We start from the raw sequence: 27,993 nt of genomic DNA, 5'->3' as shown, positions 1-27,993 counted from the left end.
CACCAGCTTGGACCCAAGGTTGCTGGCTCGAGCAAGGGGTTACTCGGTCTGCTGAAGGCCCACAGTCAAAGCACATATGAGAAAGCAATCAATGAACAACTAAGGTGTTACAACAAAAAACTAATAATTGATGCTTCTCATATCTCTCTGTTCCTGTCTGTCTGTCCCTCTCTCTGACTCTGTCTCTGTAAAAAAAAAAAAAAAAATCATGTTTCCACTACACTGTAGTCTATTAAGTTTGCAATAGCATTATGTCTTAAAAAACAATAAACATGCCTTAATTAAAAAATACTTTATTGCTAAAAATGTTAACCATCATCTGGGCTTTCAGGAAATAATCTTTTTTTAAAATTAATTTTAATGAGGTGACATTGATAAATCAGGGATCATATGTTCAGAGAAAACATCTCTAGGAAATCATAATCTTTTTGATGCCAACAGACTTGCTTAACACAAACCATTAATTTGTAAAAAAAACACATTCTTCGTCAAGCGCAGTAAAATGAGGTATGCCTATATTCCCCAATACCGCTCCGTATACCCTACTCAGCGCCTTATCAATGTTTAGGTGTTCCCGGCTTGGCCGGTGGGAACAGGCAGTAGTATTCCCAGCCTTGTGTCAGCTGAGCTCCGTTACTTCTCATTCTGGGGGGCGGTTCTTTCCCTGGCCTCAAGTAGTTTCCTCATCCGCACGACTAATGAGTACCTGCGGGGCCCTCTGTCAATTCCCAGAGTTCTCTCTCTACACCATCTTCTTCTTTCTACTACTCTGTCCTGCAGACTCTGGCCACTTTGGTCTCCCCAGATCTCAGCTGTCTTCTTGTCTCCGGTGGCTGGGTGAGCCCATCCTGGGTTCCCCGTCCCTACATCAACGTCTGGAAAGTCTCTCAAGCTGTACATAAGGAACAGCTGCAGGCCTCTTGATTCTTCCCATCTCTCAGGGACTGCTGTCTGTCACGGTCTCACGTGTAGCATCTTCCACGTCATTATTTCGTGTATCACGTCCGGTCTTTTGATAGCTTTAGTTGTGTAAGTGTGTGTGTGTAGGGTGGGGGGGATCAAAAATCCAAATGCTGTTATTCCGTCTGGACTAAAACCAGAAGTCTTGAGCTATTTGATTTTATTCATTCAAATTTCATAATTTCTATATTTTCTCTAAACTTAATTCAAAGAATGACATTTAAAAATTCAACTATGCATTAAAAGCAATATAACAATTTATTGTGAAAAGCTATTCTGATTGTAATAGTCTCCGCTGGTCCATCCATGGAGAAATGTTATTTGAAAAGGTGTCTTATAATATACTAACTGTGTAAATCAGATATTTTAGATGGAGAATTCCCACTCTCTATGAGTATACCACCATTTATTATAGACATTTATAATTCCATAGACGGGGGACGGGGGAAGAGGAGGCACAGATAATAAATTCACCTTAAATAGAAGCATTCATGTGACTTCATATAATACAAATTGAATAATTAGATTAGTGACTTAATGTGTGATTTTTAGCTTACATTACAGAAACACTAATCAAACACCTAGTCGTCAGGCTGATGCCAAGCGGTGTAAAAAAAAATTCTCTAAAGAGTTAAGTGCAATGTTTCTCAGAGTTTTGAGGTATCTAAGTATTAACTGCAGAGTTTGTTTAAAATGCAGATTTTCAGGCTAAACTCCAGGTTTTCATTTAGTAGAACTGGGAGGGAGGGAATCTAAACGTCTGCAGATGATTGAGCAGCTCAGTGACTGCTGAGAGACAAGAGAAGACTGTGGGGTTAAGCACACCCTGACTTCTTACTTGAACTGGATAAATGGATGATGGTAAAACAGTGAGCATGACTAGGAGAAGCAAAGAAGAGGCAAGAGCGAGCAAGGGGTTCTGGCCTAGCTGAAGGGGTTCAGATTAGAAAGGTCATCCAGGACCAAACTAAACAAGCTGGCAATCAGAATCTCGAAACCATTGAAAGTTTCAGAATAGGGAAATAATATGATTTTTCTTTTTATGAAAATTTTTTAATAAAACTGATCTTTTAAAGGACTGTTGCTTGACGGGACGCGTTGTAAACCTGGAGAGCCAGGCAGAGGGGTTAGAATGAAGGGATGAAAATGAGCACCAGGGAGGAGGCGCTGGCAAAGGAGGAAGAAATGTCAGAGGACACACCGGTGAAAATGTTGCCCTTGCTTTCCGATACCTAAAAACAGGAAGTTAATATTAAATACATTTAAAAGTACTCATTACAGACATTACAATAAAAGTAACAACAATGAAAAGAGCAAGAATAAAATAATCTTCAACTGGTTTTTCAGATGTTTAGTCGCATGATTCTTGAAACTCCATAGGAGCTAACAGCAGTTCGTTTTGCCTGGAAGGAATCATTAAAGAGAGGTGTTAGCATTCTAAATCAAAACTAATTCATCAGTATACACTAAAAACAGGCATCTACCATCTTCTGCAAGGCAGGTGAAGCAACGTTTGCATTCTGTAGTGTAATTTTATTCATATATCTTCATTCACAGTCTCAATTTTGATTTATTGTCAAAGATACAAAGATTTGCCTGAAGTATGGTGGCGCAGTGGATAAAGCATCATCCTGGAATGCTGAGGTTGCCAATTCGAAACCCTGCACTTGTCTGGTAAGACACATAAGAGAAGCAAGTACTACGGAGTTGATACTTCCCACTCCTCCCCCCCTTTCTCTCTTTCTCTCTCTAAAATAAAAAAATAAAATCTTAGCCTGACCAGACAATGGAGCAGTGGACAGAGCGTCGGCCTGGGATGAAGAGAACCCAAGTTCAAAACCCCAAGGTCGCAGGCTTGAGCGCGGGCTCACCAGCTGGAGCACGGGGTCACTGGCTTGAGTGTGGGATCGTAGAAATGATCCCATGGTCAATGGCTTAAGCCCAAGGTTGCTGGCTTGAGCAAGGGGTCACTGGCTCAGGTGGAGCCCCCTGTCAAGGCACATATGAGAAAGCAATCAATGAACTAAGGTGCTGCTGCAGAACGGAATACCAAGGAAGCCAAGCACACTCGGACAGGTGGAGAGCTGATTTATGACATGAGCGGGCTCCGAGGAGTTAGTGCTCCAAAGTCTGAGGCCCGACAGGTAGTTTCTTGGGCCTTTTATAGTCACACAGTTATTGTGGCTGATAAAAGAAGCACATGGGTGGGTTACAGGAGCAAAACCAAAAGCGGAATTGCCAGAAATGGAAAAGTCATGTCAGCAATAGATCACTAACAGCCATTGTAGCACATCAGAAACAGCCACATCCAGGCGCCGCAAGGAAGACTGATGATTTTCATCTCTCACCCTTCCTGTCTGTCTATACCCCCATCTGTCCCTCTCTCTGTCTCTCTTGCTAAATAAATAAATAAATAAATAAGGAAAATCTTAAAAAAATAAAAGATACAAAGATTCAGTCAAGAAAAGAGGGAATAACTATTTCTTCTAAAGTACAACTCATTTAGGTTAAACTGCTAAGGGTAAGTTACAGCAGTGGTCCCCAACCTTTTTTGGGCCACAGACTGGTTTAATGTCAGAAAATATTTTCACGGACCGGCCTTTAGGGTGGGACGGATAAATGTATCACGTGACCGAGACAAGCGTCAAGAGTGAGTCTTAGACGGATGTAACAGAGGGAATCTGGTCATTTTAGAAAAATAAAACATCGGTCAGACTTAAATATAAATAAAACGGAAATAATGTAAGTTATTTATTCTTTCTCTGCGGCCTGGGTGTTGGGGACCACTGAGTTACAGGAAATCATTCTGGTGGGGAACCAGTAGGAGCCACAAAGTCAGAAGAGGCTTTATTTATTTACTGACAGAGACAGAGAGAGAGACAGAGTCAGAGAGAGGGACGGACAGACAGGAAGGGAGAGAGATGAGAAGCATCAATTCTTCATTGTGGCACCTTAGCTATTCATTGATTGCTTTCTCATATGTGCTTTGACGGTGGGGGGGTGAGGGGCTCCAGCAGATTGAGTGACCTCTTGATCAAGCCAGGAACCTTGGGCTCAAACCAGCGACCATGGGATCATGTCTATGATCTCACACTCAAGCCAGCAACCTGGCACTCAAGCTGGTGAGCCCAGACTCAAGCCAGAAGAGCCCACGCTCAATCCAGCGACCTCAGGGTTTTGAACCTGGGTCCTCCGTGTCCAGTGTGATGCTCTATCCACTGTGCCACGTCCTAGTCAGGCCAGACAAGGCTTTAAGGAGATGGAGTTTGAACACAGTTTGAAGGACAGGTGAGTTCTGGACATATGGAAAATAGAAAGTATGGAAGGAGAAAAGAAAAAGCTTTTTATACAAAAATCTCAGAAGGTATTTCTTTTATATCAGCAACTGTCAACAAATTTTTAGATAATGAAAATGGATAGCTTGCTAAATGCTATCAAAGCGAATCCAAAGGAAGGTGACACTTCTAAGCATTCCTTTCTTACCGTCTTTTAATGGGGTTTTGGGGGCAAGATTTTCTTTACTTTCATGAAGAAAAGCTTTCGAAGGATCAAAGCGTTTGATTCCCAGAACTTGATTCAACTCCTCTTGAAGTTTCCTCTCACTTTGCTTTGTTTTAGAAAGCTGAGAGTGAAGTTTTGACAGCTCCTGTGTAAGAAAAATATAGACAATAAACAATAACTTAAGATCATACTGGTGAAACATGTGACCAATGTTCCTGACAACTTCTGAAGTTACTCAGGTATCAAACCAAATGGCACACATCCCTACTAACTAGAGGCTTTAAGACAACGAATTATAAAATGACCTGAAACAATTGTGACAAAGAGATAACAAGTCACTGAAATCTTCCTGCCCCTCTGCAGGTAACCAGCACATTGCTGATGACAGTTCACCTCTGACTTCAATGCCAGGATCAACTTCTTGCTTAATGCTCAGATAAACTACCACATTCTTTCTGTTACCAAATTCCCCCATTTTGCTTATATGCCATACTCAGAATAAAAAGCACCCCCACCCCAATGTCCTCAACAGGACTGTGTTAGTTGACAAACCGATTTGAGCTGGCTGTTCTCATCTTTCAGTTTCACCACATGCTTGATTTTTTGCTTTAGATTCTGGTGACCCAGTAACTTAGCGTACGAATCTCTCAGTTTATTCAACTGGTCCTGAGCAGCGCCGTTTTCATTCAACAAGGCCTGTTTCTCTGCTTCAAATGCATCCAGTTGTAGCTGAAAAATAGGTTTTTACATAAAGTGAAAACTTTTAAATCTTACTTATCTGTACTCACTATACAGAAAACAAAAGTAAAATTGAAAAATGAACCAAAACAGCTTTGTTGAACATAGTCTCAAGGTTCTCCTATATTCTCTGAGATTCTTTTCTAAAAACTTTGTGTTTTTCATTTAAAAGATCATAAAAACTGGGTAAGAAACAAGAGGTCCCACTAGCCAGCCTAATTTGGATCCAGTGGATCACATTGTAACCAGCACTTCTAACGTATTTAAGTGCCAAGATGAGCATTTATCCTTTTTCTTTTTTAAGATCAGTGTGTTACCTTGAGATAAAGTAAGAAAGATCACAACCAAACAGGGACCACAAATTTACATAGATGAATGATCTAAAGAGCCTTCTAAGCTATTAACTTTATTAAGTCTCTTACTAGGATATATTTTTTAGCCTGTAAAGGCTATATTAAAAAATGTATGCTAGTAATTTAACAGAATTTATGAGCCTTCTTTCATAGGAAGTTACGCTGGCACTAAGCGCACAGCAACACGATCTTCTGGAAAAGCCACGTCACTGTCGTAACTGTGACAGGGAACAGAGTGAGTTCCTGAAACAAACACAAGTAAGCTTAGTCCCAAGCCACAAACCTGGAAAGGCTCTGTTTTATTATGTAGCTCCTCGTAAAGGAGCCGCCACTTATTCATTTCCTCAGTTAATTCTGCCGTCCTGTTTTCTTTTCCAGCTTTTCTGCAAAGGAAAGTTAAAGACACAGTGTATTAGAAAAAGTAACCTGAGGTGTGCCCCCCGCGGGTTCTGAATCTGGCTTACCTTGCTTTTTCCTCTTCCAGCTGCTTCTTAAAGTCTTCCCCCTGTTGCCTGAGCTGGTTCTCCAGATGAGTTATTTTCTGAAGGGAAGACACTGTGAGTTCTTTAATTTCTGCTTCTTTAAGTGCTGATCTGGTCTGCAGGTCGAGAAGCATCCTTGGGTTTGAGAGAGAAGAGTTTACTAAACATTTTACAGCCATTTTAATAACTTCTTTCCCCCTTAATTTTTTCTAAACTTCAGGACCTTTCTTCAAGAATTTTGATCTTTTTAACTGAGTCCTTAATTGGCAATTTCAGATCACCCAAAGCAAGCCATGAAATGAACTACAATTCCCTGCATCCCTTTCAGCGACACTGAGGTGTTTCCATGGTCGAGGGCCGGAGGTGTGGGCAGGTTTTACTTCTGCTGCCTACCTTGCATATTCTTGATTGGAGCTCTCAGTTGCCAATATCTGACTCTGAACACGCTCTGTGTTTTCCTCGGCCTCGGCCACTTTTTCCTTAAGTGATGCGTTCTCCAGCTTAAGATCGTTTATCTGGCTAGCTGTTGATGCTTTATAGCTAATTAATAAGAAAAATAAGTTAAAGCGTTTTTCTAACTGCTGTCTACATGGCAAACACAGAGCTGATGAATTTATAGTGCGTACCACTTTAGGTAAAACAAAACCTTTGTATCTACTTATGCATTTACACAAGAACTCAGGGTTCTGACGTCAGGACTAATGAACTTATATCACATATGCTGTGCATTCAAGGAAAAATAAATCAAACTCCTACTATATTCAGGAACTATGCATTCAGAGATGAACAAAAGCCAACTACCAAACCGAAAATTGCTCTCAAGTACAAATTCTAAAATCTCTGCACTTCCTGTCAGTTTGTGATTTTGGGGGGAAGACAGAAACATGCCCCTCCAGGTTTTCATACACAAAAAAAAATTGAAAAAATAAGTATATAATTAAATTTGTGGTGTTATGCAGGAAAACTACCAAGCTCCTTACTCTGATAAAACAGGACCCAACATTTGGGCTGGTGATTCAGAAGAGACCTTGCTCAGGAACTTCTGGTTAAGCTGAGACATGACGGACATAGGAGACTGAGTGAGGCAGAGAGGGGAAGTACTTCACAGGGCAAAGGTGCTCGGAGGCCGTGGAACCCAGCGCCACAGAGGAGGCTGCAGTGTTCGCTTCGGCAGCACGTACACTGAAACTGGAAGGACTCACGGAATGTCGCCACGGCCCCCGCGCAAGGATGGTATGCAAATTTGTGAGGGGTTTCATATTTTAAAACCAAACAAAAAAAAGAAAAAAGATGAGAATGGAGCCTGACAAATAAGAGAGAGAAGAACAGAAGCTAGAGAGGACTGAGGCCAGTCATGCTGCAGGGGACCAGGGGCTGACTTGTGGTCTCCTAGTAAGTGTGGGGGTCACTCCAGGACGAGCGGAGAATGGACCGGGGCAGGGGTAGGGGCAGGAGCGCCGCCCGGGAAGATGAACTAACATACAGGGATCAGTCCAGGTGAGCAAGAAACGGCTTAGACTAAGGAGCTGCCCGTGGGAAGATGTGAGATCTCCTTTGGAGGCAGAATTTTAAAATTTCAGAACTAGATTAAGTGTTGGGAGAGAGAGAGAGAGAGAGAGAGAGAGAGAGAGAGAGAGAGAAAGTGATCAAAAATGACAGTAGCCTGACCCGGTGGTGACGCAATGAATAGAGCATCGGACTGGGATGCGGAAGGACCCAGGTTCAAGACCCCGAGGTTGCCAGCTTGAGCACAGGCTCATCTGGCTTGAGCCAAAAAAAGCTCACCAGCTTGGACCCAAGGTCACTGGCTCGAGCAAGGGGTTACTCCGTCTGCTGAAGGCCCACAGTCAAGGCACATATGAGAAAGCAATCAATGAACAACTAAGGAGTTCCAACGAAAAACTGATGATTGATGCTTCTCATCTCTCTCCGTTCCTGTCTGTCTGTCCCTATCTCTCTCTCTCTCTGACACTCTCTCTGTCCCTGTAAAAAAAAAAAAATGATAGTAAGAATTAGGGAACGAGAAGCTGGGAAGATACTGAGATAAAAAAGAACAAGAACAAGACGAGAGGTAGAAAGAGACAGAAGGAAGATGCACAGGTGGTGTTGACAGGTTGCTCTCAGAAGCTGGTGAGGGGTCTACTCGGAGACGTCAAGTAGGCAGCTGGACACACGGGTACAGAGCCGAATGGAGACGTGGGGTTCGAAGAAATAGCTTTAATGTTATATGTTATTAGCATCCTGATGGTGAGTGAAGTCACAGAATGGCGAAACACCTCCTAAGGCATTCTTTTTCAAAGTAGCAAGAAGGGAAATCACTTTAGAGAATTGAGAACAGCACTAAAAATTATATAACTTCTATTTCTGCTCTGCCATAAAAAGTATAATTAAAACAGAGATGTACATATATCTATGTGTGAACGTACACATGTTGCATATGTCACATGCAGGAGCAGAGCGCTGGGAAAGAGGGCACTATTCACATGAATGTACACTAGGCAATTCATCATCCACATGGAAAAACAAAAATACATTTTATCTCTTATAACTGCAATCAGTTCTAGGTGAAAAAGTGAAAAGTGAAACAAACTTTTAGCAAAAAAAGAAGTGAATATCTTGATGTTCTTGGGATAGAAAGAAAAGCTTAAATGAGATGCAAAAGTGTTTGCATAAAAATCTACAAATTTAACTGCATTAAAATCGAAGGGGAATTACTATATACACTAAGACTACATATAACAGTAAATGCCCATTTATGGTCGGTCCTTATGGGATTTAAAGGGATAGCAATAGTCTTATTTGTGTGATTGCTTTTGTTGTTCCTGGTTAAACACCCCACCCTGCTCTTCTGATGCTTGAGAGGGCAGGGTCCCGATACAAGTACCTTTCAAACTGAGCAGTGACATCTCCGAGGTGTCGCACGGCACTATCGCACCTCTCCTGCATGAGCAGGGTGGCCTGCGTGAGCGCAACATTGTTGTTCTCAAGTTCAGCTTCCTTCCTAGGAAAAAGGGAACAATTAAACAATTACCCTCAGAAAGAGATGCGTATTTACCTTTGACAGTGCGGGTATCAAAGGTGGATCCCGCATCTTCCTGCTTACATTAGCTACTGGACAGCTTGGGTCTAAACTGACGGCCACATCGAAAGGCGTGTTTATTGCTGCGTAGGACTTCATCTTGTCCTCCCTGTTCTTGTTTTACTTTTGTTTCATCCTCGTTTACTTATTTTAAATTTAGGGTTAAAAGGCTCAAACAGAATCTTAACAGCATCAGCCAAGAAGAAAGAAAGTGAAGAATTACTAGTTAAAAAGCACTTGGGCCTGACCAGGTGGTGGCACAGTGAATAGAGTGTCAGACTGGAACACGGAAAACCCAGGTTTGAAACCCCGCGGTCGCCAGCTTGAGCGCAGGCTCACCAGCTTGAGTGAGGGGTCGCTGGCTTGAGCGTGGGATCATAGACATGACCCCATGGTTGCTGGCTTGAGCCCAAAGGTAGCTGGCTTGAAGCCCAAGGTCACTGGCTTGAGCAAGGGGTCACTCATTCTACTGTAGCCTCTCCCCCTATGTCAAAGCACATATGAGAAAGTAATAAATGAACAAATAAGGTGCCACAACGAAGAATTGATGCTTCTCATCTCTCCCTTCCTGTCTGTCTGTCCCTCTCTCTGCCACTCTCTGTCTCAAAAAAAAAGCATTTGGACTGAATAAAGTTTAATTCTCTGCATGTAGACATTTAAGAAATGCAAAGTACAATTAAGGACTCTTTGTTTTAGAAGTTCTTTTGAGCCCTGGCCAAACAGCTCAGTGGATAAAGCATTGTCCTGGCACACCAAGGTCACCGGTTCGATCCCCAGTCAGGTCACATAGGAGAAGCAATCCATGAGCACACAACTAAATGGAGCAACTAAGTGGAACAAGAGATGATGCTTCTCTCTCTGTCTCTCCTTCAGCCCCCATCTCCACTCTCTTTCTTAAATCAATGGAAAAAATAACTTTTTTTAAAAGTTATTGGATTATATAGATTTATTTAGATTATGTCAATAATTCACATAATTGTTATTCAAAGGTTCAACAACTTATTGACTGGATTATTCTGCCTAGATAGAATGGCATTTTAGCCATCATTATAAATATATACTATAAATCTTAGAGATTTAAATAAATAATATATATTACCAAAATGGTGGTATACATTTTTAGATAAGCATATGGGCTTATGAGATCTTTTAGAGAAATTTGGAACTGAAAACTATAAATAGGTATCATTCACTTATAGACTAAGTTTACACTGGAATAAGATAGCGGCTCGGATGCATTCTGTAATGAGTAGGGGATTTAAAAACATACACACGGCAGCTAACGCAATCCAATAGTACTAACGGTGTATAATAAAGACATTCTCTTCCCTACCCCCTAAGGGAATCCCTTTCGCCTCTCTCAGTTTTTCTCCTTAGCATAAAATTTCCAGGCTGGAAGGGATCACAGGGACCATCTCATAGAACTCCTTTCTATCTAACGAAGTAGAAAATTAATGAGATGGAGACTGTTTTGCTGAGAATCACACACTTGGTTACAGATCTTTGTAGTAAAACACTTCTCTCCTGACCTCTGGACCGGCTCTCTGAGTCAGTATGAATGACTGTTTCAACTTTCCTTCTGACACTGACATCCCCTAATCAGGTGCTTCCAGCAGCTGCCCTGAGACTGGCTGCGTATAGAAACCCCCCAGGTCAGTCCGGTACTGCTCCCCCTAAAGCAGGCATGTGTGAAACCTTGCTGAGCATTTTCTTTTTTAATCAAGGGCATGGCTCCTTGCTAGAAAATAATTTTAGTGATGAAATCCTAAGGATTCAAATAATATAATTATTTTATTTGCAAGTTGAAGTCAATAATCAACCTGGATGTTTTAAGTAACTGTAGTGGAGGACTCGTCACGTGATGAAATCTGCATAGAACTGAATAAAAGAGAAAAGCACGAGATCTCAGCCTTTCTACTTCTAATGACATGTTTCTTAGTTTTGAATGCTTCCAAGATCTGGTTGTTTTTTCCCATTTTGCTTCACGATCATTATTTCTAAAGTGTCTGTGATCCCTCAAAAAAGGTAAAGATCTAACTTATACTACGTAAACTGGTGTACATATATACAAAAATGGAAATGTGTCTTATTTTATTTAATTCCTAAGACGAAAGTCTTAGCTTTTGGGGTATTCTCCCAAAACTATTATTGTAATGCTAATGCCCAATCATTTTTAGAAAACCTGAGAGCAGTTATAGGAACCTAAATTTTTGGTCATTTTTAAAATTAAAACTCTTTTTAGTTAAACCACTGGCCTTTCATAAAGAAACGGCATAGCTTCCGCCTTGGTTGTCATATTATATGGACATCCTGTGCACTTAATTTCTCGCTTGTAAAATAATTCTGACCTTACCCACTTGCATGATTGTTGTGAGAATCCAGAGAGAATGTACTAGAAAAATACTTTGTAAAATCTGAAACCATCTGAAAGCGTGAGGTCCTATTCATACAAACCCCTTCAGCTTTTCTTCTAGAAGGTTCCGTTCTTCGGCTCTCGCTTTTATTTCTTCTTCCAGCTGTCTGACCAGCTGTGCCGTTTGTCCCTCCTTCTGCTGTACTTTATCCAGCTCAGCCAGAGCTCGCGTTAGTTCTTCCTCAAAGAGATTTCTCTCCTTCACCATTTCCTCTTGGGAAGAACACAGCTGCTGCTGGAGGCGAGCAGATAATTCCTACAGCCAATAGAGAAACCACCAAGAATAACTTTAAAGATTTAAATCGTTTAATTTAATAATGTGTGAGGTTTTACTAAGGACAGAAGTACAGATGATGAAGTACGAATACCAAATTCAGGATCCCCAGAGAAATTTGAAAAAATCGTAAAGACATCATATTCACTTTGTTAGGAACTATATCCTGGAACTTGTCAACATTGTAATGAATGTTATTTTAGTCTTTTTTCTATGCAACACATATAAACAAACACATCTCTTATAAAATGAAAATCATATTGTAACAACGAACTATTATCATAAATTTTGGTCATATGATATTATCTAAAAAGGACTAAAAAATATTTTAAAATTATTTGCATCCATACTGATAAAAAGATAAATATAAGTCAATCACCACTGTGAAAATTTCGGACACTATAAATAAAGTAAAAATCGCCTTTGACTACTCCCCAACCCAATGTTAGGTTTCCCCATTCCACTGATACTCACTACCTTAGTGTATATGCCTCATGGTCTTTTCCTATATATTTATATACTTCTTCAAATGTCAATGATATATACTGTGTATGTAAAGATCATTTAGAAACACATTAAAATGACTGCTGAGATATTTTCAAGTTGGTATATACAGTTCTACTTAATTCCTTTAGTTATTGCAGGTTCCCCACCAATATTTATATAATATTGCCCAACTCTCCCCAAAGAGTTTTTTAATCAGATGTTTAAATCTGTGCCAACTTTACATGTTCAGAAAAAAAAGGATGTGCATTTCTTTGATTATTATTAAGGTAGAATAGTTATTCACTGTTATGGGCTATGTGAATTTCCATTTCTAAGAATTATCTATTTCTACCCTATGCCCATTTTTTCTCAGTAGACTATCCTTTTTTCTCATTGATATATAAAATAAAATTTTTTTAAAGTCTGGATTTGCAAAAATTGTCAGTTTTTTCCCCTTCATGTAATTAGATGCTTTTTTTTTTTACAACATGATAGAAAATTAAAAACAAAACAAAACCCATAACTATAAATGCTCATGTAGTAATCTAACAAGAATGTGCTGAAAAAGGTTTTTAAATAATTTCCTTATTTTGCTTCACCTGTTGCTTGTCATATTTTCACATGTTCAATAACCCTGTGGTGAGCATCTTTGTAGTTCAATCTGCTGCATAACCATGATTACTTCCTCAGGATAAAATTCTAAAACTAGAATTGGTGGGTCAAGGGAAATATACAATTTAAAGGTTTTCTGACCACAGAAAAATGTATGACATAAAAGAAGCACTAGTCATATTCTATATTGTAGTATATCACCTTCTCTTGTTGCAGAAGTGAGTCAACTTGTAACTGTTTTTGTTGTAGCTTTTCATGTTCTTGTTTTTCAAAAATAAACTTCTCGTTCAAGTTTTGCATTTCAGAATTTAGATTTTCACCCCATTCTTTGTCCCTGTTGATGAGGTCTTCTAGAAAAAAGTTAAAAATGCTGTAAATAGATACTAATATTAACTTTGAACAACCCATATTCCCATATTTCATTATATATACATATTTTATTGTCATAGATACCATGTTAGCATGTTAGCAGATGAAGTGTTTTCAAGATGTAAAAATACCCATGTAAGTTTATATCATTACTTTATATGTTATATAATAAACCCCCCAAACCTAAACCTAGTTCTGTGTATCTACCAATTTTAAATAGCCACCAAATGGAGAAGTCAAACACTGCACAATTGTATATACTTACATCAAGACAAGCAACATATTAACATAAACAGAACAAATGTTATAAGAGACTAAAATTCTCACATGTAGAAAAGAATTTTTGTTGTTGCTTATATAATTATTGTAAAAAGTCATTTTTAAACGTAGCAGTGCTTTTCTTAAATACTGTATGTGGTACTTAGCTGAAGAAAGTAATACTGTAAACACCAGAATACCTTTTTCCTTTTCAAGGAGCTGACATTTAGCATTCAGGTCTTCTACTTGTTTAGACAATGTAGCAACGTTTTCCTCAAGAGACTGCTTAAGGCTTAACACTTGATGATCCTTCTCTTTCAAATTTTCTTCTAACTGGGCAATGTCTAGCTTGTATTTTTCCACTTGATCTGAGGCACAACTACATTGAAACAAATAATTTTGAAGAGCATATCTATTTAAGCAAAGGGAAAATTAACTGAAAAAGAGATGAAGTTGATATATTGATCACGCTTCTACAAAATGAGGACAAATTTAAAACTAATTTGATATTACCTTATTTCTTCAATGTATTCTAAGAGTTTCTCTGTTTCAGATTTTTCATCCATCTTTTCTTTCTCTATTGAAACGCTAAAAAGGAAAAGTATATATATTAATACATACAATAGCCACACGTGATGCTTACTCTGCACTAGATACTATTGTACCCGGCGGGCTGACTCCAGAGTGTAAACTCTGAACTGTTAATTCATGTGACATCTCAGGTTAACAATTTAATATATGCAAATAGGAAACAAGTGCTTTTTATGTGAGAAAGCTCTCCAAATATATTCTGATATCAGGGCTGTGATGATAAGATTCATCATCTACAACACCCCAAGTGTTAGAAATCTTTTCTGTGGTTTTCCTGGTTCCCCCCCGCCCATCACCACCACTCATACAAAAATAGCATTTTGTATAAAGCCTTTGTTCTTGACTGCCTTATATATGGTTACTTATGAATTTACCTCCTCCAAACACCTCAATTTAAGAAATGGGCAAAAGACTTAAATAGACACATTATAAAAGGATATATGCAAATGGTCAATAGAAATACAATCCACATTAATAGCAATAAATTAAAATCACAAATGAGGTACTACTGCACAACTACCAGAAGGGTGGAAATCGCACTGACAATATCAAATACTGGTGAGGATGTGGGACCACTGGAACTAAGTGGGCAGGTAACACGATTCCTCCCCTTTGAGATGCTGAAAGTTTACACATACTACCCTATTGCCCAGGAATTCCATTCCTACATAGTTACTCAAGAGAAAGAAACACATATGTCCACAAAAAGGGCATACATAGCAGTGTTATTCATAATACCCAAAGATTGATCAACAGGAGAAAAGTAAACAAATGGACATTTTTTCATATAGTGGAACACCACTGTAATAAAAAAGGAAGAAATTATAACATACACATTCACACACACACACACAGCATCCTATGATAATATGTCCTGCCAAAAGTCAAACTAATTTATGACCACGGAAGTCAGAAAGTGGGTGTGGGGCGGGCCATTACACAGAAAGGAGCAGGATCAGGCACAGAGGAATTCTCTGAGGAATGGCAATGTTTTCTATCATATTTGGGCGGTGGATATTCAGATATATACACTGTTAAGTCATCAAACTGACTACCGGTGATCTTTGCATGTTACTGTATGTATATTACAGCTCAGCAGTAAAAGCAAAGTTAGGATTATGCATTAATCACAGCCTCCTATATCAGTGATTCTCATTTTGGGGTTAATTTTACCACCTCCACAAGAATAGGAGGCCTTTCCTGATCACTGATACAGAAGATATACAAAAGTAGTAACAGCCATATGTCTTTGCCGCCTACAATGTTCAGGAATGAGTAGGTCTCAACTACTGCTCGGAAGAGGAAAAAGGCAATCAGAGGAAGGAGGGAGACAGGCATTGTGGGAAGGTTCAGGGCTCAGGAAGCAACAGCAGGTGACAGGTGATCCCGAACTGGTCGCACTTAAGGTTTCCTCTTCCCTGCCAGCACTCACAGTTTCCCCTCCAGCTGTGCTACTTTCCCCTGGGACGCTTCGAGGTTCTTCTGCGTGGCCTGCAGCTTCACCTCCATGCCTTGCTGTTTAGCCATCATACTCTACACAACAGAAATACGTTGTAGGAAATAAGAAATCATTCATAGCCAAAAATCCAGACATAGCCCACTCGGCGAGGGCATCACTCACCCTCATCTTCGTTTCTCTTTTCTTTCTAAGTTTCATCAGCTCAAGGCTTAGCGTTCCCAGAGTCTTCTGGTTACCGTCTTCAGAAAGCTAAGTATCACAAACGTGCAAAAGATTCAGAAATATTTTCTGCTTAGTCATATATCAAATCACTGAAAAGCTGATCATCCTACCAACTACGGGGACCGTTCCCTGCCTGCGATATACCCTGAAAGAGCGAAGAGCCTCTGGCCGCGCCAGGATCACTATTCCACGACTATTCTTGTCCCTCCTTTTCCCGCACGGGACTTTCTGATTTACACTGGGAAGTAGCCTGGGTGGTCACTTACCACTACGTGCCGGAAGGGTCACTGCAAGGCTCTAAAACAAGCTTCTTGGAAAGGATTTCATAAGGGGTGTTTGCTTAACAAAATGTACTTGAATTGCCTGGCCTACTTTGAAATATACAAGGACTGCAGGGTACATCCTGGGGCAAGTAAAGCAGATCCACGTGGGTGGAGCCCGGGATCTGTTCCCTTCCCCATGTCTCCCTCTTCTGCACCCTCACTGTAAGCAAACAGCCCGCACACTGCGGTCCCTGAATGAATGACTCCTGCACTGACCAGTGATTTACAGCCTCCTTCTACTTCTGTACAAAGCAATATGATCAGGTCAAGTCCCATTAGTATACTAATACCAAAAACACAATCCATCTATTTCATACATTTATTCATTCTGCACTTCATTCCCCAAAAGGGTGAATTATACTACTATTTAGTTCAAAGAAACATCTATTTAGTCAAAGAACAGTGATAATCAAATTTAAGTGCCACAATCATTATATTAATAGCTGAATTTGATGGTTAGTTACCAGAAAAGATTAAGAATTCCAGTTATTCTCTATTTTAAACATCTCCCTAAGTCTCTTAAACATTTTGTAGACTTCTAGATGTAAATTCTGTGGGTTTGATTAGTGTCCTTATTTACTGGAATTACATTAAAGGAGGGGAAAAAAACAGCAGATATTATAACAAAAAGTAACTTGTTTATAACTTTGTATGTGCCAGGTGATTTAATAAAAAAAGACACAATAATTCCTACTGGAACCTGAGCAGGCGGTGGCGCAGCAGACCGCGGGTAGGTCTGAAACCCCGAGGTCACTGGCTTGAGCACGGGCTCACCGGCTTGAGTACAGGGTTGCCAGCTTGAGTATGGGATCATAGACATGACCCCAAGGTCACTGGCTTGAGCAAGGGGTCACTGACTTGGCTGGAGCCCCCCACAGGGCACATATGAGAAAGCAATCAATGAACTAAGGTGCTACAACAAAGAACTGATGCTTCTCATCTCTCTCTCTTCCTGTCTGTCTGTCCCTGTCATTCTGTCTGTCTCTCTTCCAACAAAATAAATAAATAATTCCTACCGGAAGCAGCTTAATATTTAAGGTATATTTAGTTTAGAAAAAGAATGGAGTTTCAAATTCCCAAACAGTATATGAGAAAAAACATGTTTATTAGCTCTTCAGTTATAAATATGCTCATGTAAGAAATAAGAACTGTTATCATGTGGTTCAGACCTTGGATTTCAGAAGCTCGTTAGTCCGGGACAGCTCGGTGAGCTGCTTCTCCAGAGCGGCGTTACTTGCAGACAGAGACGTTTTCTCCCGGACCGCGGTGCTCAGCTTTGCTTCCTTCCTCTCCAGCTCGGCCTCCAGATCCTGCAGACGCTTGTCCTGGGCGCCACGCTCCTGCACGAGGACCCGGATCTGGATGCAAACAAGGTGACGAGCGAGTAATTCAGACACAATGCCAACGTAACTAGCTGCTACTGATGATTAAAACGTTCAAGACCCAGGAAAACGTCCCTGTGAGCGGCTTAGCCCTCCAGGTCAGCTGTGCTCAGCAGAATGTGTGCCATGGTGGGAATGCACTGTCCTGTATGGCAGACTCGCTTCACATGTGGCTACTGAGCACTTGAATGCTAGTGACTCAGTTCTCACTTTTATTTAATTTAAATAGACACATGTGGTGAGTAGCTACCACATAGCACAGTGCAGCTCTAAATCATTTTATCCTTGAGGAAGGCATATACCTAGCTTAGCGTTAACTCCATCACAACTCAACTAACCTGCTAGGACTCCATGCTCTAAGACTAAGCAAGACTTGTACTAAGCAAGTCTCTAGATAGTCACTGTCTTAACACACAGAATAGCACACAGGAAAAGTAAGTATAAGTATTTGATCTTCACATAATTGTAGTAAATGAACATGATGATTTTAAGTTATCATTTTTTTTTTTTCATGAAGTGGGTCATCTTGAATCTGCCCATTCGAAGGCAAACAACTGGATTTTGCCAGCGTACCACAGACAGCCAGGCTCAGAAATGTGGCGCCAAGCCCAGGACTGATTTCCCTCTGGGCACTGGTCTGGCCGGTATATTTGCCACTCAGTGTGATCCTCAAACTGCCACATAATCCCCGTCTCTCAATTCTGTGTCAGTCTCTTTCCGTTATACACGGCGCACTGCTTTTCAATAAGTTAAAAGCTCTGCTTACCTCTTTCTCCAACAGCTTCAAGTCTTTACCATTCTTTTGAGCTTCCTTCTGTTTAAAAGTCAAAGAACAGTGATAATCAAATTTAAGTGCCACAATCATTATATTAATAGCTGAATTTGATGGTTAGTTACCAGAAAAGATTAAGAATTCCAGTTATTTTCTATTTTAAACATCTCCCTAAGTCTCTTAAACATTTTGTAGGTGACTTACCTGGAAACTGAGGGAAAAGTTTCTTTAAATCTCAAAATATTTCAAGCTTCAAAGTTTTCATCCCAAAAGATTAGTTTCCCCCCCCCCCAACAAGTCCAGTGAAAAGAACTGGTGAAACCTTTATGAATAAAGCTACTGACTGTTTCTTTCTAATGTTAAACAGCAATACGTTTTGAATATTTAGTTATGCTACCTCAGAAAGAAAAAACAATTTACAAAGAGAAATCACCTTAAATTTAGATACCCAAAGAGGATGAGGAATGCAAAGAAATAAAGAAAAACTGAAATAGTACCAACTCCTACTCTAACCTACTGAATGTCTTTATTCTAAATAAGAAATAACTTTCATACATCTCTTTATATCCAACAGCCTTTTTGAGACAATGACCAAAAACAGAGTATCTATCTTTTCCATATAAAAATGGAGAAAAATGCATAAACATCTTATATGAAATATTTTCTATCTTTCTAAGTAGGGGGGAGGGGCACACCAATCTCATGCTGATTGATTGACCACCCGATGCCATTTTGTATCAAGCAAGGCCTGTTTTGGGGTTTTTTTGCATAAACTTGAAATTTATTTTTAATTTAGTTTTCTAAGAGGATTTTTAAATTCTATAATTAATTCAAAAATTTCAGAACTGTTTCTCCAAGAAATTTACATCAATTACATTCCAAGAAGAATGTCTATGTCAGCGCTGCCCAACAGAAATATAATGCAAGCCATATACTCATTTTCTTTATTTTTAAAGTTTTTTATTTATTCATTTTAGTGAGAGATGAAGGGGGAGAAAGAGAGAAAGAGAAAGGAACCTGGAGCTGTTCCTGTGTGTGCCCTGACCGGGGACCGAGCCAGCACCTCTGCGCTTCGGGACGATGCTCAAACCAACCAAGCCATCCAGGAAGGGCCATTTGCAAATTTTCCAGTAGCCATATTTACAATGGAAAATTTTTAATAATATATTTTACTTATCCTAAAATATCAAAAATACTATTTCAACATGTCATTAGTACAAAATTACTAGTGAGACATTTTATATTTTCTGTTCTAGGTATTCAAAATTTGCTCTGTATTTCATACTGACAGTACATCTCAATTCACGTTCTAAATTTTCATCAGAAATATGTATTTGTCTGACCTGTGGTGGCCCAGGGGATAAAGCATCGACTTGGAATGCTGAGGTCGCCAGATCAAAACCCTGGACTTGCCTGGGCAAGGCACATATGGGAGTTGATGCTTCCTGCTCCTCCCCCCTTTTCTTTCTCTCTCCTCACTAAAATAAAATAAATAAATAAATAAAAAGACTAGAAATATGTGTCTGTATTTAGATTTCATAAAACATACAGATGAAAAAAGATTCACATGCTTAAGAGGTTTTGAAAACATTTAAGAGTTTTCGGCCTGGCCTGTGGTGACACAGTGGATAGTGTTGACCTGGGACACTGAGGTCCCCGAGCTCTTTGGCTTGAGCCCAAAGGTCACTGGCTTGAAGGCCAACATCACTGATTGGAAGCCTAAGATCACTGGCTTGAGCCCAAAGTCATTGGCTTGAACAAAAGGTCACTGGCTCGGCTGGAGCCCCCAGTTGAGGCACATATGACAAACAAGCAATGAACAACTAAGGTGCTGTGACTGTGAGTTGATGCTTTCTCTCTCTCTCTCTCCCTTCCTGTTTCTGTCTCTTGCGAAGATAAATAAATAAATGAGTGAATAATGTCCAACAATAGAATCAAATACCAGTTTTTAAATATATGCATATTAATTAAAATTAAACATTAGGCCCTGGCTGGTTGGCTCAGTGGTAGAGCGTCGGCCTGGTGTGCCGGAGTCCTGGGTTCGATTCCCGGCCAGGGCACACAGGAGAAGCAGCCATCTGCTTCTCCACCCCTCCCCCTCTCCTTCCTTTCTATCTCTCTCTTCCCCTCCCGCAGCCAAGGCTCCATTGGAGCAAAGTTTGCCCGGTGCTGAGGATGGTTCTGTGGCCCCTGCCTCAGGCACTAAAATGGCTCTGGTTGCAACAGAGCGACGCCCCAGATGGGCAGAGCATCGCCCCTTGGTGGGCATGCTGGGTGGATCCCAGTCGGGCGCATGCGGGAGTCTGTCTGACTGCCTCCCCGTTTCCAACTTCAGAAAAATACAAAAAAAAAAAAAAAACCCCAAAAAACAAACAAAAAAAACATTAAATGGGTTTCACACTTTCAAATGCTCAGGAGCCCCCTGTGGCTGACTGATCTCTTCCTTACTGGACTACACAGTCTGAATTACAGGGTAAGGGATGCGGGTGTAACTGCCAAATGAATGAACAAGTTTAAGCTCAACCTATGGTTTCAGTTTCCCAACTCTCAATCCTTCACATTAAAATAAGAATTTGTATCTCTCCTTGAGAAAGTCCAGTTTGCTGTTATGAACCAATGGAAATTGTAATACTAGGCTCTTGTGCAAGCACTGACGTGAAACTGATACGAATTTAATCACCTACCACTCTTTGGCAGTTTCTGAATAGTAAACATCTTTAACACATTAGAATAATTTTCTTCTTTCTCTTTACCAATATTTATCCTTCCCCCAAAACAAAAACAAAATAACTCAAATGATGGTAACTAACAAATCAAAGCATCACATAATTCTTAAAAGCTTCCTAGGTATTATAAAATTGATCTAGATAGAGAAATGACTAAGAAGTGAAGACCACTCTGTAATTCTGAACTAGGGGCATGCTAAAGCACCATACATTTAGTAATGGCATAGGCAGAAATAGAAAGCTTACTAGAGTCTGATGATGGTGTATTTCATTTATTTATAGGTTTACTTATAACCTAATGTATACACTTAACCCATTCTAGTCAAATACGATACTTTTCAATACAGTTCATAAACCAGGTAGAACACAGGAGCTCCTCACCTTTACTCCCAAAGTCTTAACTTTTCTTGCAGAAGTAGGCAAGGTAGTATCTTTGACTTTTCTTGCAGAAGTAGGCAAGGTAGTATCTTTGTCAACAGTAAGATTCTGCTGAGATTCTGCAATAAATGGAACCACAGATAAAACACAATTTCAAAACTTCTTATTGCAAGTTTTGGTGAAGCAATCTAGTTATTCTTTTCTTGAGTATGTATTTCCGAATAACTAGTTACACAATATTTTTTAAACATCTAACATTATTCTGACTATCCTAATGTTCCCTGACAGAAGGCTAAGGTAATTACCAAAAAGGAAACTACATACCTACGTGAGTGTTTTGCTTAATTGTCCCAGCTGTACCACAATGTTATGATGAACGCATTATTCTGTTGTTGGCCTTTTCATAAATCCATCCCATACAAAAATTTAAATAGAGCTGTAGTTTCACATTTTTAGAAATACTGCAACATCTTTAAATTTAGATACTGTTATTCATAACTTTAAAACTTAGGAGATCATATAACCATTATTTTATCTTAGGATCCTTTACCTTTTTGTGTTTTAAATCTTTGTGATTTCTGAAAGGATACCGGTCCTTTCAATACTTCTGAAGTTTTCACATCATAAGCACCTGGAGATGGCGCACAGCCTGGAGGAAACACGAAACATTCAAGTCTCATCTAATGTTCCTTAGATCTTAAGTTATAAACATGCCAAAGTAAAGTAAGTAATATAAGTGTAAAAATGCCATGAACAGCCTGACCAGGCGGTGGCGCAGTGGATAGAACATCGAACTGGGATGCAGAGGACCCAGGTTTGAGACCCAGAGGTTGCCAGCTTGAGTGTGGGCTCATCTGGTTTGAGCAAAAAGCCCACCAGCTTGAACCCAAGGTCACTGGTTCTAGCCAGGGGTTACTCGGTCTGCTGAAGGTCCGCGGTCAAGGCACATATGAGAAAGCAATCAATGAACAACTGGGGTGTTGCAACGCGCAATGAAAAACTAATGATTGATGCTTCTCATCTCTCTCCGTTCCTGTCTGTCCCTGTCTAACCCTCTCTCTGACTCTCTCTCTTTCTCTGTAAAAAAAAAAAAAAAAAAAAAAGCCATGAATAAATTGTTTTCTCTCAAATGTAACAATAGCACCCATGTGATATGAGGAACAGTATCATTACCTTTATTTCAATTGGGTCAAAGAAACAGACAACTGAGCAAAACAGCATAAGACACTCTCAGGATAAACATCCTAAAAGAACAATCAACATAGCTTTCTTATTAAGGATTGACTATAAGAAATAACATTTCTAGAATCAACTCTACTCAGTCACTGAGGTAAACCTAATTGGATTTTAGAAAAGAAGCAACTCAAGGTGTCTAGATTTAGACTAGAATAGAAATTTATAGTGATAATCCATCACTGGCTAATATCAATATCTCAGAAAATTTCTAAAGCCATAGACTATATTTCTGAGTCCCAGAAATTTATAGTGTATAACTTTATGCAAGAAACCGGAGTCCCAAATTGAGGGCATTTCAGAGTGCTTTATGCTTAGCAAATGTAAGATCTGGCTCTCAGGACTGACAATAATAAAAATGTCATTAGCATAAAGCTGTAGCTGATTGGGAATCATTAGTTATACTTGATAGGGTTGCAAGTGGGGGCCATGACCCCCTCCTCCCTTAAGTGGACAAAGGGACACTGACAAACTGGATGTTCCAGGTCACTACCCCCTGGGCCTCCGGGTGACTAACTGGTGTGTGGAAGGTCCCCTAGCTTACTTAAGGTTAATCTAACATAAATCGCTGAAAGCTACATTTTTCCTCAATGACTACCAGCCCCCACCCTCGAATCCCCTATTCAACCCTATCGGTTAGAGAAGCCGTTGCTGACCTCCGCCTTAGGAGTCAGCCCGGCAGATGACCTCCAGTAAACTTTTCTTGCCTGAACTCTGGTGTCGTCCTTCGGCTGACCTTACAATATACTCTTCTCTGAAAAGCTATTTACTTCAGTCTAGAGCTTCATGCAAATAAATAGGAACAGCGAGGATTCTGACCATTCCAAGGCAACTATTACTGTCCCTTAAGAGTTTTTCAAATGAGATGATAAAGGCTCATTAGTATAGCTTGACTAGCATTTCCTTAAAAAGTGAAACAACAGATAATATCAGTGTGACTCACATGTAGCAAATTCAAGCAGTTTTGTAGTACTTTTGTTTCAGTTTTGTGTAGAAATAGAAAAATATATCCCATATAGAGGTATATAATTTATTTCTCATTCTGGAACACAATTAAAAAGTATGAAAGTCACTGCTTTCTATTCTATGTAAGCTGTAAAAACATCAAGGATGGAATTGTTTCCTTTCCTCCACCTGGAACAGTGATAGTTTACATATACTGACAGTAAGTAGGGTGGGGGGTCCCTAAAATGAGGTCAGAGGTGGCATATCTTAGAGCATCTATTTTACTCATTTGGGATAGCAGTGGAGGTTTATATTATATTTTAAAGCAGAGGAGACTTCAAAGAAAACTGCCAGCACAACTGTGGGCTATGCCTTTTTGGGGGAAAGTGGGAATGAAGGGATAGTTATCTTTTGCTCTGTTCTTAGGGATGCTTTTCTGGAAAAGTGTGAAAAGCATTGTTCTAGACTTGGCAGTGCAGCCAGAAATAAAGTGATGCTGAACTCTAGTATTGTAGTTCATCATTAGATCCACACTCTTGAAAGGGGATAACAACCAGCAAAAGATGGGACAGTGGAGGCCCTGGCCAGTTGGCACAGTGGTAGAGCGTCAGTCTGGCGTGCAGGAGTCCCAGGTTCGATTCCCGGCCAGGGCACACAGGAGAAGCGCTCATCTGCTTCTCCACCCCTCCCCCTCTCCTCCCTTTCTGTCTCTCTCTTCCCCTCCTGCAGCTGAGGCTCCATTGGAGCAAAGATGGCCCGGGTGCTGAGGATGGCTCTGTGGCCTCTGCCTCAGGCACTAGGATGGCTCTGGATGCAACAGAGCGATGCCCCAGAGAGGCATAGCATCGCCCCTGGTGGGCATGCTGGGTGGATCCCGGTTGGGCGCATGCGGGAGTCTGTCTGACTGCCTCCCCGTTTCTAGCTTCAGAAAAATGCAAACAAACAAACAAACAAACAAAAAAGATGGGACAGTGTAGAGGAACTAAGCTGAATTATGCAAGTTGAAAACAATTAAAATCCTATTTGAAAACTCTTCCTGGCCCTGGCCGGTTGGCTCAGTGGTGGAGCATCGGCCCAGCATGTAAAAGTCCCAGGTTCAATTCCCAGCCAGGGCACACAGAAGCCATCTGCTTCTTCACCCTCACCTCACTTGTCTCTTTCTTCTCCTCCTGCAGCCATGGCTCGAATGGTTCAAGCAAGTGCCCTCTGTCCCAGGATGGCTCTATGGCTTCACCTCAGGCACTAAAATAGCTCAGTTACCGAGCAACGAAACAGCGGCCCAAGATGGGCAGAGCATCTCAGCAGGGGGCTTGCCAGGTGGATCCCAATGAGGGTGCATGAGGGAGTCTATTTCTCTGCCTCCCTGCCTCTCACTTAAAAAAAAAAAAAAAAAAGATAGATAGATAAAAAAAACAATTCCCTAAAAACTAAAGAGTCAAATTAGAAAGTTATACGTAGTTCGATTCAAGAAGTACTAGGTTAAAATCCATCCTGTACCTACCATTTCTGAGACTGGGCACATGCTGTTTTCATGCTATAGGTCTTTTCTTACTAATATACATATTTATATAAATACACTACATTGTAGTTAGTTGCTAGACATCTGGGGAAAGGAAAAATCAGATAAAAGAATTGGGATAACTTGTAAGATATCACGAACTCTCAGGAACAGCTTATATTTTGATCATCAACAATCAGAAGCTAACAACACAGGCAGTCATTACCTGTATGCAAACAAACATTTTATGCATTACATTAAATAAATGCTCCAAACTTCCAGAACGCTTTAGTTTCTATTTATTCCACCTCAATGGGCTAGTCCACCCTCCATTTTGCCTGGCTAACTCTCACTTACCCTTCAGATCTCAGCTAGATGCCAACTCTTTTTTCTGAATCCCCCATCAGCTTACAAAGTAGCCTGTGCATATCATTCCTCTCAAAGAACTTCTGAGTTTTGTAGAGGTTTATAATAATGTCAAACTGCTTGGAGGTAGAGATGGTCTTAATCATGATTGTACTCTTAGTATTTAGCTCATGGCTGAGGTTTGCTATGGTGAAGAAAAACAGAATAACTGGGGATGTGACAAAAGGTTTTGTAATCAGCCAGATTAGGATTCAAATCCAGTTTTGTCTGCCAATCAATAGCCATTACTATGTGCCGGGAACTGTGGAGTCATTGGGAGAAGATGGTGAATGAGAACATTTCCACTTCTATATTGTGGGCAGAGATTAGAGACGTAACAAGTGACCATTAAATGTGTATGTTATACTGGATGGTTCAGCGATATCACTTGTAGGCTACTCAATGCAGTTACAAAATCCCTCTGTTTCCCCATCTGTAAAATAAGGACAATATCAGTACCTTCCTCATTTGACTGTTGGAAAAGAATAAACCAGATCTAGTCGGAAAAACCTTAGCAGATAGTTAGCCTCTAAGAAATGATGAGTGTCTTTGTAAAGCCAGTTGCCACTATCACAGCAGCCCGACCTATGCAGGTTTGCATTGGATTCGGACAGTCGATAAAGAAACAACGGAGCCAAAAACTGGTGGACCATCATCTTTAATCCTAGCTTGCACCTGGCGGGCAAGTAAAAACACACACTGGGCTCCAAAACCCACTCACATTCAGTGCTCACAAAGCTACTGACTTATCCGAGTTTCCTAGAATCAAAGGTTTCTAGCTCACCAGACTTATTCACCTCTGTTCCCCATCTCCTTCCTTCTCCCTGCACAAACTCTGCACAAACTTGCTCCTCACTCAACACTCCGCCATCTTGGCTGCTTCTCCTGGCCTTTCTCTGCTCTCTCCTCTAATGATAATCTCAGGAACCAAGAGCGCAAGCTCCCGTTCTGCCCCCATTTTATAGTCTAGAAATCAAAACCTTTAATCCAATATACAAAATAAGAAAGTCTCTGATACAAAGTCACTTATCTGAGGCATAATTGGATTGTACCACCCCACATCAAAAAGGGTGGGAAAGGCTTAGTCCTAAAACCAAGCCCCAGGCTACAAGGATCCTGCCTGCCTTCAGCCCGCACCCAACACACATTTATATTACCTGGGTGACAGCTTCCATGTGGGCAGCGCCGTCTTTAACAAAGTGAGCATAATATATTTTATCTGCCCAACAGTCTTACTAACCACACCCAAGGCTTCCTAGTCACTGTGCTTATGCAGTGCATTGGCTCAGAGCACAGAGTGGGTTTCGTGAAGGCCCAGTTTCATGCAGCTAGCTGTTTTGTCGGTTTGGTTGTGTAGCACTGAACAAATCGAAGTCTCCATGTTATTTTATCAGTAAAATAATGAATATAGGATTACTGCTCCAGGATGTTGGGGAGTTAAACAGAACTAACCTCAATAAAGACAAACTATAGACATAACTTCATTTATAGTGTTTTCAATATTGCCATAATTTTATAACCTCAAACTGCCTTTACCAACCACTTTTATGCCCGAATATAATGTCCAAACTGAAATCCACAAGTTCAGACAAAAAGCATGGTCAAATGTTTGTTTCTCATCAGCAAGGCCTTCCACACGTGACCATCCACTAGCTACCAACGCTTCCTCAGCCCACTCCTCTGCTTTGGTGTCCACACAGCACTGTTTATTGGCTGTCTTCTCCAACTGCGGGAAGCTGCATGGGGCAAGGACTTTGCTTCGCTCACTGCTATATCTTTATCATCCTCAGTTGTGCTTCGCATGTGGTAAACGCTTAGTATATATTTACAAAAAAAAAAAAAAAAGAAAGGCATCAGCTGAACGATCCCCACGCTAGCCCTAAAAGCGCCTACTTCCCTCCGACAGAGGGAATCGAAAGGGGCAATGGGGCGAGACAGCAACTCCGGTCCCCCCTTCCTTCCCCCGTACGCACCAGAAGGGTCATTGAATCGTTTCAGGGGCGCCTTAGGGAAGGACATGCTGACAATCAGGCCACAAAACGAAGAGCACTAGCGATTCTCGGCAGCTTCCCGTTGCCGATTTCGGCATTACTGGGTTCAAATTCAAATCTCCCGGCTCATGCCCCGCCTACCGGCGCTAGCCAATTGGAAAACGCAAAATCCTGGGCACCGCCCCCCAATCTAGGACTGGAACATGAAAAGAGCATGCGCAACGAGCCGCCCGCCGCGCCCAACGAGATGGTTTGGATATTAGGCTACCAGCCAATAGGAGACCATTACTGCCCCCGCGCGTGCCCAGTCACTCCTGGCGTCTGTAAATTGTAGCCTACGGCCTAGCAGCATTTGCGCAAGCGCACTTCAAATCTGAGAAGTTTAGGTGTCTGTGGCTTCAAGTAGATGGCGATGTAGTGACTTTTAGCCTCGTTGTTTCGAATTTTTTTCCAATGTTTCCTCCTACCATTCCTTGGATGTAAATTTGTCTGGATTTTAGTTCTTACCAGTTGGGTCCGGCCAGTGTCCTAAATAGCCTTTGA

The 27,993-nt window shown here is 40.6% G+C and overlaps 1 protein-coding gene and 2 non-coding genes across 3 annotated transcripts; 2 read left to right on the top strand and 1 right to left on the bottom strand.

The window, feature by feature from the left end:
• Window positions 1-339: 339 nt before the first annotated feature.
• On the bottom strand, window positions 340-27,572 carry HMMR (hyaluronan mediated motility receptor). Its single transcript, XM_066273208.1, has 18 exons — window positions 27,433-27,572; window positions 21,929-22,027; window positions 21,382-21,497; window positions 18,269-18,316; window positions 17,290-17,478; window positions 15,738-15,824; window positions 15,549-15,649; window positions 14,039-14,113; window positions 13,726-13,904; window positions 13,100-13,248; window positions 11,568-11,782; window positions 8,919-9,035; window positions 6,428-6,574; window positions 6,017-6,169; window positions 5,836-5,935; window positions 5,014-5,190; window positions 4,444-4,606; window positions 340-2,363 (listed from the first exon to the last, which is right to left on the bottom strand). Exons 1-18 carry the CDS (start codon window positions 27,476-27,478, stop codon window positions 2,344-2,346), a joined length of 2,181 nt encoding a protein of 726 aa, XP_066129305.1. The 5' UTR covers window positions 27,479-27,572; the 3' UTR covers window positions 340-2,343.
• Window positions 7,193-7,299, top strand: LOC136337038 (U6 spliceosomal RNA). Its single transcript, XR_010731754.1, has one exon. It is a non-coding gene; the product is annotated as a U6 spliceosomal RNA (small nuclear RNA).
• TRNAT-GGU (transfer RNA threonine (anticodon GGU)) lies at window positions 20,259-20,334 on the top strand. The gene has a single exon. It is a non-coding gene; the product is annotated as a tRNA-Thr (tRNA).
• Window positions 27,573-27,993: the final 421 nt, after the last annotated feature.

The sequence above is a fragment of the Saccopteryx bilineata genome, chromosome 4, assembly GCF_036850765.1.
Source record: "Saccopteryx bilineata isolate mSacBil1 chromosome 4, mSacBil1_pri_phased_curated, whole genome shotgun sequence".
NCBI lineage: Eukaryota > Metazoa > Chordata > Mammalia > Chiroptera > Emballonuridae > Saccopteryx > Saccopteryx bilineata.
This window is presented reverse-complemented; position numbering and strand designations above follow the sequence as displayed.